This window comes from Crotalus tigris, unplaced genomic scaffold (genome assembly GCF_016545835.1).
Source record: "Crotalus tigris isolate CLP2741 ecotype Arizona unplaced genomic scaffold, ASM1654583v1 scf7180000017952.28453644438:3035480, whole genome shotgun sequence".
NCBI lineage: Eukaryota > Metazoa > Chordata > Lepidosauria > Squamata > Viperidae > Crotalus > Crotalus tigris.
Window position 1 is genome coordinate 414,507 of NW_024096741.1, and position 13,193 is coordinate 427,699.

The 13,193-nt window shown below is 38.8% G+C and overlaps 1 protein-coding gene across 2 annotated transcripts; it reads right to left on the reverse strand.

Moving 5' to 3' along the window:
- Positions 1 to 535: 535 nt before the first annotated feature.
- Positions 536 to 12,085, reverse strand: TRAM1 (translocation associated membrane protein 1). Of its 2 annotated transcripts, XM_039345402.1 has the most exons (11): positions 11,946 to 12,068; positions 8,948 to 9,011; positions 7,382 to 7,503; positions 7,105 to 7,221; positions 6,569 to 6,627; positions 6,200 to 6,284; positions 5,184 to 5,254; positions 4,551 to 4,655; positions 3,795 to 3,938; positions 2,331 to 2,488; positions 536 to 1,099 (listed from the first exon to the last, which is right to left on the reverse strand). In XM_039345402.1, exons 1-11 carry the CDS (start codon positions 12,066 to 12,068, stop codon positions 1,026 to 1,028), a joined length of 1,122 nt encoding a protein of 373 aa, XP_039201336.1. In that variant the 3' UTR covers positions 536 to 1,025. The 2 variants fall into 2 exon arrangements, with proteins under 2 accessions (XP_039201336.1, XP_039201338.1); XM_039345404.1 differs by lacking the exon at positions 8,948 to 9,011 and having other exon boundaries at positions 895 to 1,099; positions 11,946 to 12,085.
- Between the last annotated feature and the right edge of the window lie 1,108 nt (positions 12,086 to 13,193).

Here is a 13,193-nt window from a genome sequence, read left to right on the forward strand (position 1 = left end):
AATAACAAAACAATAAAAGACTCAATACTATTTTGAATTCCATACAAGTTGTATTTGACTTATTAACTAAATATTTATATTCATAGATTAGGGTTGTGAATCTATGAACTTCATAAGGATGGTCAGCATCATTACATTACTGAAATTCAAAATTCAAAAAAAATGGCCGATTTCCAGAAAACTTGTCCCATTTCCTCCCTTAAAATCTCTCCTCCCACAAACTGCATTATTCAAGTTCTGTTGCCTTACAAAGGAATCTCAGTAAGAGGATTTTTAGCAGTTTTCAGATCTTGTACAGATTTTAAAGGTGAGAGTAAAAGCAGTCAGCCTTGTGACCCATTCCTACCTTTAAACTTCCCAAAGTCTGAAAAATTCTGGCCATATCATGGAATGTTTACTGTAACCTTCCAACAGACTGGAAGGTGATAAGTCCTCACTGGTCTCAGTGGCTGGTCACCCATTCCTAAATAACATCTTACTAAATCTAGAATTACACAAGAGATTCCTAGATAAATGCATACACAGCAACATTTTAATCAGTTAACTGTGTTTTAATAAGGGAATTTTTTGAATCAATGTAGATATTGTCTACAAAAAAATGATTATTTTGGCGGTTACAAATTCTGTTCCAAACTGTGTTTCAAAATATTAGAGAATGCCTAAAAAAATAGTACAACTTTAACTTTGATTTAACTTCTCCTTTAAAACAAAAATGTCCTAACATAATATTCAAATGGATTAAATTCAATCACTATAAAGCTATAAGGACTGGCAGACTATATTCCTGTGTTTAGAAGTAAATTCTCATTAATACCCAAAAAGATTTTTATAGCTACTAAAAATAAAGTGGCCTTTTTCATTTAAACGTTTAAAAAGTTGCAGAAAACATTCTGATATCAATAATCAAAAAGGCATTAATTTTATTATTTTTTGTTAACAGTAGGAACTATGGTGCTGAAGGATTTTCCAAGTAAAAAGCAGTTCTCTTTGGGGATATTAGTCAATTAATTTAATAAAGTTCTGTTTTAAGAGGATTTTTCTTTTCTGTTGCGAGGTGAGTCTGCTCCATTTGAGGTTAATGTTCCATTGATTCCATTTTCTAAAAATAAAAAACAAACATAATTAACTCTTTTCTCTGGATCCAAGCCCATAGATTATGAAGATTTAAAACATCTTAATAGAGAGCTTTAAAATTAATTCAGGGGAAGAAGCTTCAAGCACATCATAAATCAGAATGTTTCTCACAGATGCTCTAACAGTATAATGTCCAGTGATTTCTACTAGCCCATTTAAAAATGGTGTCCATTTTTGTTCTAACAAAAAAGACTGCTGAATCATGTTCAGCCACTTTAGAACATTATGGAAAAGGAGGAAGCAGGTCCTTCTGGGGAAGAGTACAGCTCATCAGTTTTCTCCTTCTAGGTGGTAACATTCTTGCACCATGTATGACCATCACTCCTGAATCGCAATGCATTTTTCTTCTCTCTGATCTTGTATTCCATTCTAGCTTTCACTTGAAGAACTTAATAGTTTCAAGGGCTTTGCCCAAGCTTGCTCCTCTCTTCCCTTTTTCTTCATTCCCCAGGCCAAGCCATCTACTAGTACTCTCGGGAGAAATAAGCACAATAGTCTTTTTATAAGCTGCTTAGGAAATAGAAGTAGTTCTTGGGTTATGATGGCAATTGGGATTGGAATTTCCATCATCAAGTGATGTGATTGTAAAGTATGACATTCATGTGATCACACTGTTTAGTGGTGGCAATCCTGGCAGTACTGGTTGCCATCATAACGCCAGAACCATGTGGGTCATTAAGTGAGGACATGAAATAACTACATAGGCAGGAATTCCAGGCAAGCAGGCTGGGGTGTGTATGTGAAGTGGTGCTGCATGTTGGTCTTGTGAAGCAAGAGTAATCGCCATGGGGTGGGTGCTATGGGGAGCGAACAAGTGACTTGCGACCTCCAGCTGGCTTTCCAATTGACTTTGCTTGTGAGAAGTCAGCAGGGAATTTTGCAAATGGTGACCCTGTGCTTCCAAGACACTGCAGCTATTATAATTGCAAGCCAGTTGCCCAGTACCCATGGACGTGACCACAGGAATGCTGCAACAGCCATAACTGGTTTGCAGAAGTTGTAACTTTGAACAGTCACTGAATGAATTTTAGTAATCCAAGAACTACCTGCACTATATGTCCAATGATGTGTTGCAGACTTATATTAGAGAACTTATCAGATTAAACCACATCATTTATAGTTTCCTAATTGTGCAAAGCATCTACTTCCCTTTTGTACTTCTGTCAAAAATATACAGAAATAATTAAAGCACAAACCTCTTTCTTTTTTCGAGGGCTTGCCTTTTGTTGTCGTAAACTTCTTTTTCACTGGTTGAGGAGGTGTAGAATGTTCTCTCCACCTTCTTAATTGGAAATTAATGAATTTCCACATCATAAAGGCCTGTGTTAAACAGATTGATGCCAGCACACTGATTCTATAAAGATCAGATATAGAATATTAGAATTTCTGATGATCCAGACATGGAAAGGATTAGAAAAACTGTTTCTTTTAGGAAGATGTTTCTTGAGGATACTAATCTTTATTTTGCTAGATAAATGCCAGCACAATATCTGAAGAATAGAAAATATTGTGATAGCATCCTTCCAAGAACTGCAATACAGTCCTAGTCTTCTGTAATAGAAAGTAAACAATGAGTTTACTTTGAAAGTGAATATCAAGTTGTTGCCGCTATTCCTCTTCTTCCTTTTTGTACTTTCTAATTATCAGACACACACTAAGCAGTCACTCTCATTCTACCATAAAAATGTAATAGGTCTCTTAAAAGATAACATTGAAAAAAATCAAAGTAAATTTAGTACCATGTTTTATATATAAGACTAACAAATTTTAGGCCCTCAACTTAATTTCAGATTTTTTTTTGTTAAAAATACAGATATAGAACCTAGGAAGGTTCTGGGAAAGTTGTTAAAGGAGAAAACAGAATATGCCAAATAATCTATTTTCCTACTGACTTTTAACTTTGGTGCCATTCACTATTAAATATTTTGATAACCATCTAAATGTACGTACAAGTGGCCCTTGATTTGCCACAATAATTTGTCAGTAAGTGACATGACTGCCCCCAATTTTATGACTTTTGTTGCTGTGGTCATTAAGCAACTTAACCATGGTCTTTAAGTGAGACATTACATGACCACTGGCTTTCCAATTGACTTTGTCAGAAACCAGCTGAGAATGTTATAAATGGTGATCATGTGACTGCATGATGCTGCAACTGTTGTTAACTGGCTTCCAAGCACCCATTTTGTAATTAAGTGTCTTCAGGAATTTTGTGATGATTGTTTAAGTGTGAAGATCAGTCTTAAATCATTTTCTTCAGCACCACTGCCACTATGAACAGTCGTTAAACAAATGGTCATAAGCGAAGGACTACCTGTATCATATAATTATCCTAATTCAACACAGATGGCACAATTAGCAAGCATCTGCTAATTTGGAACATTACAATTTAGTTTTGCCGCATAGATGATTTAAACAAGCCCAGGTGGAAAAATTATTATTTTAAAGCATCATAAAAATGACAAAAGAATTTGCAAAATATAGTAAAAGGTATTTTAAATATTTTAAATATTTTTCTTTCTCATAATAATATACCCAATATTCCTAACAAAGACCAGAGTTTTCTCAAGCAATTAGATCAAGAAAAATCTCTCTGAAGATAATTTTTAACTATTTTGTTTTAATATTATATGCTCCATGAACACATATCCGTGTTATACCTGATGGGTAGCACATTAAAGTTTCCAGTACTAAAATCCAAAGTTTGATTCTCTGCTCTAGCAAGGCCAAATCCAACAGTAAGGACAGACAGAATTAAGGTCAGGAGTCTTCCCAAAACAAAAAGAACAGCCCACAATGTAAACCTAGCAGAAAGAAATAAAAGATACATGATTTATCAGAATTCATCCACTAATTGCGTTACTCACATCTTCAGTTTCAGACATTTATACACATTATGTACTAAGTATTCTCGGTGAATAATTCTGCTTGTTAAGATAAAACATTTCTGAAATGTATCAGGAGAGATTTTTCAGTATATCGTATTATCGAGCTCTGGCACAGATTTGATACAACACTGCTCTTCTCCCACTGATAAATAAAGCACAAGAAACCTTCTGGAAAGGCAGTTATGTACTCTTCAGTTGAAGGATACATTCTAGCAAAGATTCCAAGGTATGGACAGTCCATCCTTTAAAATGAACAGATTTGAGGTCCTTGCATATAAATGAATATACCAATCATGTTTAATTCTATTTTGAACAAAAAGCTCATATAAGCACAGCTACTAATATATGACATATTGCATACATATTTATTTTATCTAAAAGTAGGTAGTATTCCCTATATTGTTATACAGTATACAATATATGCATTTATGCATGCAGTAAGTATTAACTAAATATGAACAATATTTATAGACAATATTTATAATGTGTGAGATGGCATATGTGAAATATAACAGTAGAAGCACGTACCCTTTCTGGTATTTTTCATCACTGAAGTAAAAAAGTCTGGAAATATGGAACAGAAACTCCACAAAGTAATGTAACACAAGAAGAACAAGACCAAGATGGGTCAAACTATAAAAAAGAAAAAAAATTAGCACCAGATGCTAATTGGCAAAGAAACAAAAGATCTTTAGAATTATGTTTGTCATAAAAATGCATCTTGAGAACATTTGGTACATCCAGGATAGAATACCAACCTCAAATTCTCAGACGCAACTGAAGGATAGAAACTGGCGTTGTCCCATCCTCCCCGTGAGTTGTGTAAAGAACAACATACATCTATTTGCATGGTAGGGAGGACAGTAGAATCCAAGCATGGGTAGCTGCCAAGGTCTCTCTTTCTAGAGACCTCTGCTATTGCTATGCTATCTATTAAATGTGGGATGGAATCCTTCTAAACATTGGCACAACATATTGAAAATTGATATGTACTTTTATAGCTTAATTTGTCTTCTGAACTATGCTACAGGAAATATTGCAAGATAACCTATAATGTATCATTGGAGGCATCAGTTTTCTACTTTATTTATTACAAATTATTGGACTGTATTCTACAAATTACTGGACTCCCTGCCCCAGCAAAATAACAATGTCACTCACTTTAACAGATAAGCTCCAGTGATATGGAAAAGATATAACCCAATGTAAACAAGCTGGCGAGGAATGTCTTCCTATGAAAGAGATGCAAGCTTATGAATTTTCCAAGAATTCTTATCATATTTAATTAGTTTTCATAACTGTGTTTTATCTATGACCCTCTCTAATTGTTAAAGGTTGCAGAATATGCTGTTTGGGAATTATAGGAATTGTTGTCCATTATCTAGGAATACTTAGAAAAATAATAAACTTATCAATTTACTGCAAAAAATTCTGATCAATAAATCCTCTCTTTCTTGCTTACTATTGTTTTTAATGGAAAATACCATATTTGTTAATGATATAAAACACTTAACTATTCCATTACTGCCTAAAAATAATCTGTTTAATTTATGTAGTGATCTTAAAAAAGGACACTATGACAGGATATATAACATGCTAAGTTGTAACAGTTTATTTATTCATGTCTCAGCGTACTGTATGAAATCAGCCAAAAAGCTTTATTAAAATAAATGATGACATCACCCACTCACAAGTTCCAGGACAGGTAGATTTATAACTTAAGTGCCATACTGTAACAGCTCTTACTTCAACAGTCCAAAACTGAATATGGGTTAGGGTTAGAGAGTGGGGAGAGACTTAACATCAAACCAGAATCTTAGAAGAAGAAATTATGGAAGGTTCATTTCCTGGTTCTTTAAACTAATCAAGAAATTGTTTCTCAATTTGAGAAACTGCTTGAACTGGCTGCAGGAGCAGTGAAGAGAGGCAGATTTGGATTGGCTGAAACAAGAAGCAAAACCTTCCAATTACTGAAGTAGGAGAAGAGTACAAGACTCTGAAGTTACATATCTAAACCTTACTTTCTGACATTTTTTCAGATTACGAGCTCCATTTTAAAGGTATCTTTCTTTGCAAATCACATAGATATTTCTGCTTCTTCTTATCTAGATAACCATGTTTATTATTTATGTATTTATTTGATAAGCTTATGGACAAGATCTTAGAAGCAAACTTACTTTTTTTATCTTTTGAAAATAGAATTCTGGAAAAGCATGAAACCAGTATGCCATCTGTGAGATATAAAAGAACTTCATTTGAAACCTGCAGAATACAAGATGTAAAAATCAAAATTAAAATTTACTGATTATTTCATATAAAAACATCTGAGTTAAGATTATACAATGGAATATTTTAAATTTTTTGGAGTACTTAAAAACTAATGACATAAGATTACTGTAAATGCATTGTTAATAAAATAACTTGTTATTTGCCTGAAAATACTAGATATCTTTATACATAATTAAGTAATTATATTAATAACTACAAAAATTAGTTGGAATAGATACAAGAAATTATTGATGTCATTCTTAATTAAAAAAACTCACGGCATTGATGTGTGTGGATAGTCTCTCCAGAGTGATGTTGGATCTGATACATAGTTTTCCTGAAAATAAGACACAGGAAATATTAAAGTATAGTGCAATCCTTGTGAAGTTGCTTAACCTCTTTCTAAGCATGGCCAATAGCAGGGAAGGCTGACACAGAAATCTGAGTTAAATAACTTAGCATGCCTCAAACTGAACTGATTCCTCATTTTAAACAAAAGTGCTTCTAAAATACAAGAAAAAGAAGCAACAGTTTTACATGAACTACAAATTTCATAGAGCTCAAATTAATGCCAGATGCATATGAGACAACTTCAATAAAAAGTGAACTCCTTGTTGTACCATAAAAACTATCTGAGAATCTTTCCTAGCCACAAACATTATCTTGGCTGGCAAGTTCTCATTAACAAACTACCATCCCCACTTAATAATTTCATTTAGCAACATATTTTCTAAGTTTTTTGCATTCTAGGGTTAACATTTTAAACTTTAGCATCTAATGTCCCAGGAAAGTATTGATCCTCTGACATACTCACCGACACAAGGATGCTTGTTCCCCAGACGCAAGAGAAAAGATAAAATGCACTAAGTTGTCCAGATTCATTGAATTTACTATGTTTTGTTTTGGAAAAGTGCATTCGCCTGTTAATTTTCTAAAGAAAAAAGTTATCTCATTATTGATAGTTATGATAGTTTAGATAGTAAGTTACTTGTCATATATATCAAAAGTCCATAATGTAAGTCCACAATGCATGCAATCAATCAATTTCTACTGTGGTAGAGCCCATTATTAGTCTAACAAACAATACTTACATCTAACACATATTCTTGAATAACAGCATGTATGATTATTGCCACTAGCATGTAGAAGAAAACAGTAGCCAGATCTTTGATACCATAATGATATAATGTCACTGTTTCTGTAGGCTGGTTTTCTGAGAGAAACAAAGAACAATATTTAAGAATGCATTTGTTTTAACCAGCCTCATTCAATTTATATCGGGAATCAAAAACAATACTTTAGAATTATATCTAATTTTCTTTCTATACTCCAAGTGAGTACAAACAGGAGTAGCAGTACAGGAAGAACAATCCAGGCAACAGTTTAAAATATTGAGATTGATCAGATTTTCACTATCTTTCTGTCCAAATTTTAAATTCAAAAGCTGATTAGCAAACAGATTTAATTTAAGATGTGATTCCTAAGCTGTAATCTGCAGATACTGGTGGTTCATATGGATTCCCATGTTGATTTGCCAAAGCCCATACTCTGCCTTAGATATGCTCTTCTCTTTTCCTTGGCAATTAGCTGGCTGGCTGACCAATGGTGCAAGATGGAGGTTAAGTGAAGGCAGAAATTGGGCTCAGGCTCTGGCTTGGCCAGCTGGCTGATGGTGCACTTAACCAGGTCGCTAAATCAGTTGGCCAGAGTCTGTTCACCTCTTAGCTCAAGTAAACCTGTAAGTTCTTGACATACTTTTTTTTTATACAAAAGTTAGTTTAAAAAGTTTTTTTTTTTAATGGAAGACATGACTATATTATACACAAACTCATCTTTTGACATACAAAGGAGAAGGGAAATCCATGTCTTTTCGGAACATTTAGTGGTTTGTGTTGTGTTCAAGTGATACTCCTTTAGGGCAGGGGTTCCTAATCCCTGGTCTGTGGACCGGCACGGGGCCACGTCATGCCAGCAACCGGTCGGCGCAAACAATTGAAGCCCTGTCTGCAGGATGCAGGCAGCATGCAAAACCACGTCCCCTCTGGTCTGCAGAAAAACCTTTCTTCATGGAACTGATCCCTGGTGCCCAAAAGGTTGGGGGCTGCTGCTTTAGGGGATGCAAAGCAGATGCCAAGGCCTAGTTTCATACCATGTAAACAAGCTTTGTAAGATTGCCAGATTTATTTCCACTTCTAGAAAACTGATTCCTTTCTATATCTGCAGTATGCAATGATATGTCATTTTGTTGGAACTGGTAAAGATTCGCTAGTACATTAAATGCAAGTCAAAATTAAAAAACTAGGATCAAATTGTGGCATCATATTTTATTGTTTTGATGAAAGAACTAATTCTGATTTTCCACAAACCAGGAAGATAAAGATGAAATCTCCATCCAAGAGAAGAGGAATGAGCGAAGACTGGAAGAATCCAAACCTCAGAGCCTTTCAAACAGCAACCATACTGCACTGAACCAGTTTGATTATATATCTAAACCATTTCTGTGGTCTCATGCCACAAATGGAACAGCATTATCACCCGCTAAACATTTCTCCTGATGTATGTCATTCACATTTGATTATCTTTCTCTTAAGACTCAGTATGTTCCTAGTGTGTAATAACATTGCAGACAAATACCCAAACATTTATTAGAAGATTACCTGTGACAGGAATGGTAATATTGTACTGAAGTGTAACAAAGACAACAGCTGCTTTGGCTGTAACCTGCAATAAAACAATTTGTCTGTGTGATTGCACGGTAAATCATAGGAACATGCTATATTCCTTATATCTGAAAAAATACATTTAACTGGCTGAAAAATAATGAACTAGGCTGAGTCAAAAATAAAAGATGACTGGCTAAACGCAAATAAGCATTCTGACATTTTTGGTTAGCCTGCTTACTATTGTTTGTTTGAAGTCCAAAGGATGTAAACTTCCTTGGCCAGTTATATGGTAGGAAACTTTATATCTATAGTAGGGGTGTCAAAGTCAATTTCACTGAGGTCTGGTGTCCTGGGTGAAAGAGAAGTTCTCAGAATTTGGTCACCCTGCGGGGCACAACAGCCACCTGAGATGCCAGGCCCCATACGCTCGCTGCCTCCTCTGCACCAGGCAGGTTCGGCTTCTCACTAGCTTCGTGCCGCCCGGCCCAGTCTTAGTGCTGTGAGGAGAGCGCCCTGCTGCCTGCCGAAACTGAGCAGGCTGGGGGCTGGGTGACGTTGCATAGGTAATGTTGATTGTCATGCCGCTCGTGGAGTCTCCTCCCCCGCAGCCCACCAAGCCAGACATGTGAAGTAGGCGAGGGTCATTTGCTGGCCACTTCCAGCAATGGTGCATTTCTTCATTCCTCACGAAGGGTGACACCTCCCCAGTGCACCCCCATGGAGCGGGGCCGTCGCAGTGGGGGCGATGGATCCCTTGCAGTTTCCAGACCTTGTGGAGCAAAGACTGAATATGTTCCAGCATGGATGGCCACCACGAAATTGTACATTGGCTCCTGGCCAGCCTGGGACAGGGCCAAGGCAGTGGGGCTGTTCCCTTACTGTTTCCAGGATGGCTTTGCAGGCCTCATGAAACCACTTTGTGTGACATGTCTGATCTACAGCATGGCAAATGAGCTATCATCTATAAATCACTGCTGTCCAAGTAATGAAAGTAATTATGCTACTAAATTATCATTTTTTAACCACAAAAGCCTTATTTAAAGTAGTCATTAGCCAATTAGCAATTTAATCAGGATAAACCTATTAGGACATCACAGATAGGCAAAATAATACCAAATAGACTTCATCTTCTGCAACCTCTTCTTCATATGATGAACAAATCCACCAACTAAATTAGTATTATACTGATTGAATACATTTTACACAGTGGTGGCTGAGTTCATACTGAACCATCATTAATTTAAGAATGGATTACTGAATTCAATTTCCTTGCTTTGCACAACAGTGAACCGTAATGATACTAGTTACATTCAGACAAAATTCTGAATTGAAAGCCAATTCATAATCCACAGGATTTTCGGCCTATGAAGTTTGGGACCCCAGCCAATGATTATTCAGCACAAAAGACAGACTGCTATTCCTACTTGAAATTCCAATTTCACACCTTTCAAGAAAGCATATTTTCTCCATGCTAAAAGTGATCAGAATTAGAAATTTTAAAGTTATGCCATTTAAGTCCTTTATTATCTTCTGGAACAAATTTTCTAACAGTGGGTGAAGCTCCAAGGATTTTATCTCCGCTCCACTACCACCGAAAAGCAAGTTATGGAACTGGGGCGTGCTGCAGCTTTTCTTCCGGTACCTGTTTCTACACTCCAGCCGTAACAGGCAAAACTGGATACGTGTCATACCATCCTCAGGGGCGTGAACCAACCCCGCCCCTTCTGATGTGCATCGCGGACGACTCTCTGTACACGTCACCAATCATTTCACCGTTTTCGAAGCGGAGGGGAGGAGTCGCTTGCCGCAACGCCCCATGGGGTTTGTAGTTCTCCGGCTGCACACAAAAGCCAGTGCCTCTTCTCTGCCCCCCTCACCCTCCCGTCAGCTTTATCAAGGGGAGACGCCTCGCCAGCAGCCCCCCTCGCCCCAGCCCTGCCGGCCCTTCCCGCCCCCAAATCGCAGAGGGGCGGCCAACTCCCCCCGCCCTGACACCGAGCTCGCGCTCCGAGTGCCACGTAACCTATCCGAGACCAGGAACTCGCGCGCTGGAAGGAAGCGTGCGCGGCGCAGCGCCTTCTGCAAAACATACAACTCTCTTTCCCTTTTCCTCTTCTTCCCTGCCAATTTCGGGAAGCTAAGCATCGCAAGTCGCTGCTGCACGCTTGCTTCGAAAGCCGTTCAATAAATTGTATTTCCCAGGAAAGGGGCGTAAAATACAAATGAGTAAAACAGGCTCTCAGCATTGTATTTAAGCCCGGGTTGCTCCAGGATACTGCAGCTGCCCGAAGAAGCTCCACTGAGACGAGCGACAGAGCTGCAATGGGTGGGAAACCCTCCTAGACGACTCTCTCAGAAACGGTTTGATGAACCAACAGGGACAAGGCCACGACCAGCCTATCCATCGAGAAGGGACCACCGCTCCCGCCGGCAGGTGGTTGCACCTTTGAGTTGCCGTTCTTCCCATCACCTCGCTACAATCATTGCTGAGCCTTCAGACAAAAACAGGCAATACAAGGAACGACCATGATATGACCCAGAGGACAGACAGACAAACGAAGCTGCCCTTCCACATGGAGTCACAATCTCCATTTGCTTATTTTTTTCCTCTTCCTCTAAACTAGCTACTAGAGAGTTCCGACAAAGATTTACGAGCAAGAGACGATCGCTTTCCTCATCCGAATCAGCCAAGCAATTTGTGGTACGGGGATCCATATGATCACACACTTGGGTATCTTTAACACGTATACCGCTTCAGGCATTGCGTTTACCCCACCCCGGCAACGGCAGTTAGGAGAAGCGGCAGCCAAGGAATTAAAGACTGCTACCAGAGATCAGTTCTGGCTTTCCTGGTGTTGACCATTCCCATTTGGTCTCCTCATCCGTATCACTCCGAAACATCTTCCCCGCTAATCTCCGCCCGGCCCTTCCTATAGGGTATCCGGCAACCGCACTGAGGTCTTGCAGCGCTTTGCCTTCTCCCTCCTCTCACCTCGAACATGAGCCCCAGCAGGAAGACCATGGCCATGCAGGAGACGATGTCCGCGTGGTTCTGCACGACGAACTCATGGCTGAGCACGGGAGGGTTCTTGTTAGTCTTCTTGCGGATCGCCATGGCGAGACCCTCCTCGGCCCCTGCTCAATGGCCTCTCCCTCCGTCCCCTCGTGCGTCTGCTGCGCGGCCCGAAAAGAAAGCTCAGGCAGCCGCTCCGCCCAACTTCGCCTCCGCCTTTTCGGGCGACTCTCTAGCTCCAGCGTCGTACAAAACCGCCACTCGTCGTTTCCTGCCGCTCAACTCGAACGGAGGGACCTCGCTCTCTGTGGGTAGTCGCAGGAAATGTAAGACAGCACCCCCTTTCGGATAGGCAGACCAAATCCGGAACTCGCAGCTGATTGGCGGTAGCAAAGACAGGATGAGGCAGCTGGGACAGCTTGGGGCGTAAAAGGTAAAAGTGGGAGGTCCTTTGCCCAGCCCCCTCGCGCGTCACCTCAACGTTCAGGAGGGACGTTAGCCAATCACAAAAATGCTATCATGCGGAGAAGCGCGCGCCTCCAGAATAGTTTTAATCGTCTGTTGTCTGCTGAAGCTGCAGTCTTCCCCCATAGTCGTTCACCAGTTGGGTGCTGTCCAAATAGGAATTCTAGACCGTGATTTTTGAGAGTTGTAGTCTGAACACATCTAGAGGAATCCTGCTCTAATATTCACCTAAGACAATTTGTTCTTCTCATCTTTTCCTTTTATTGAGCAGGAGGTTTTATGCCTACAATTCTTTTGTTAACTTTCTGTCGACCTGGTTCTGTTTGAAAGGGAATCTCATAGGCAGAATTTCAAATAAAAATCCCAGCCTGTCATACCTTGGGTTTCAGAAAATATGCAAAAAGTCATTGCAGAGATGACTATCGGAAAGTAAATATTGTTAAGATTCATTATAAGAATAAAACCTCATTTGTGTAGGAATCCAACTGATAACACACTTGAATAGACTAGACTAGCATCCTTACTGTACAAAAATTTAAACTTAGAACTTGTGAAGCAAAACAGTTTGAGCTTATTCAGTTTCCCAGCCCAACTTGAAAGAAGTTTTATAGTAGCTTTCATTGCCCTCCAGATGTGTGGACTTTGATCTGCAGAATTGTCCACAGTAGCTGTACTTGTTTGGGAGCTGACGTGTAAATATTTGGAGAACTCCCTGATTAGAGGAGGTGATTTTAGAGGACAACATTGATATTTTCCTCTCAC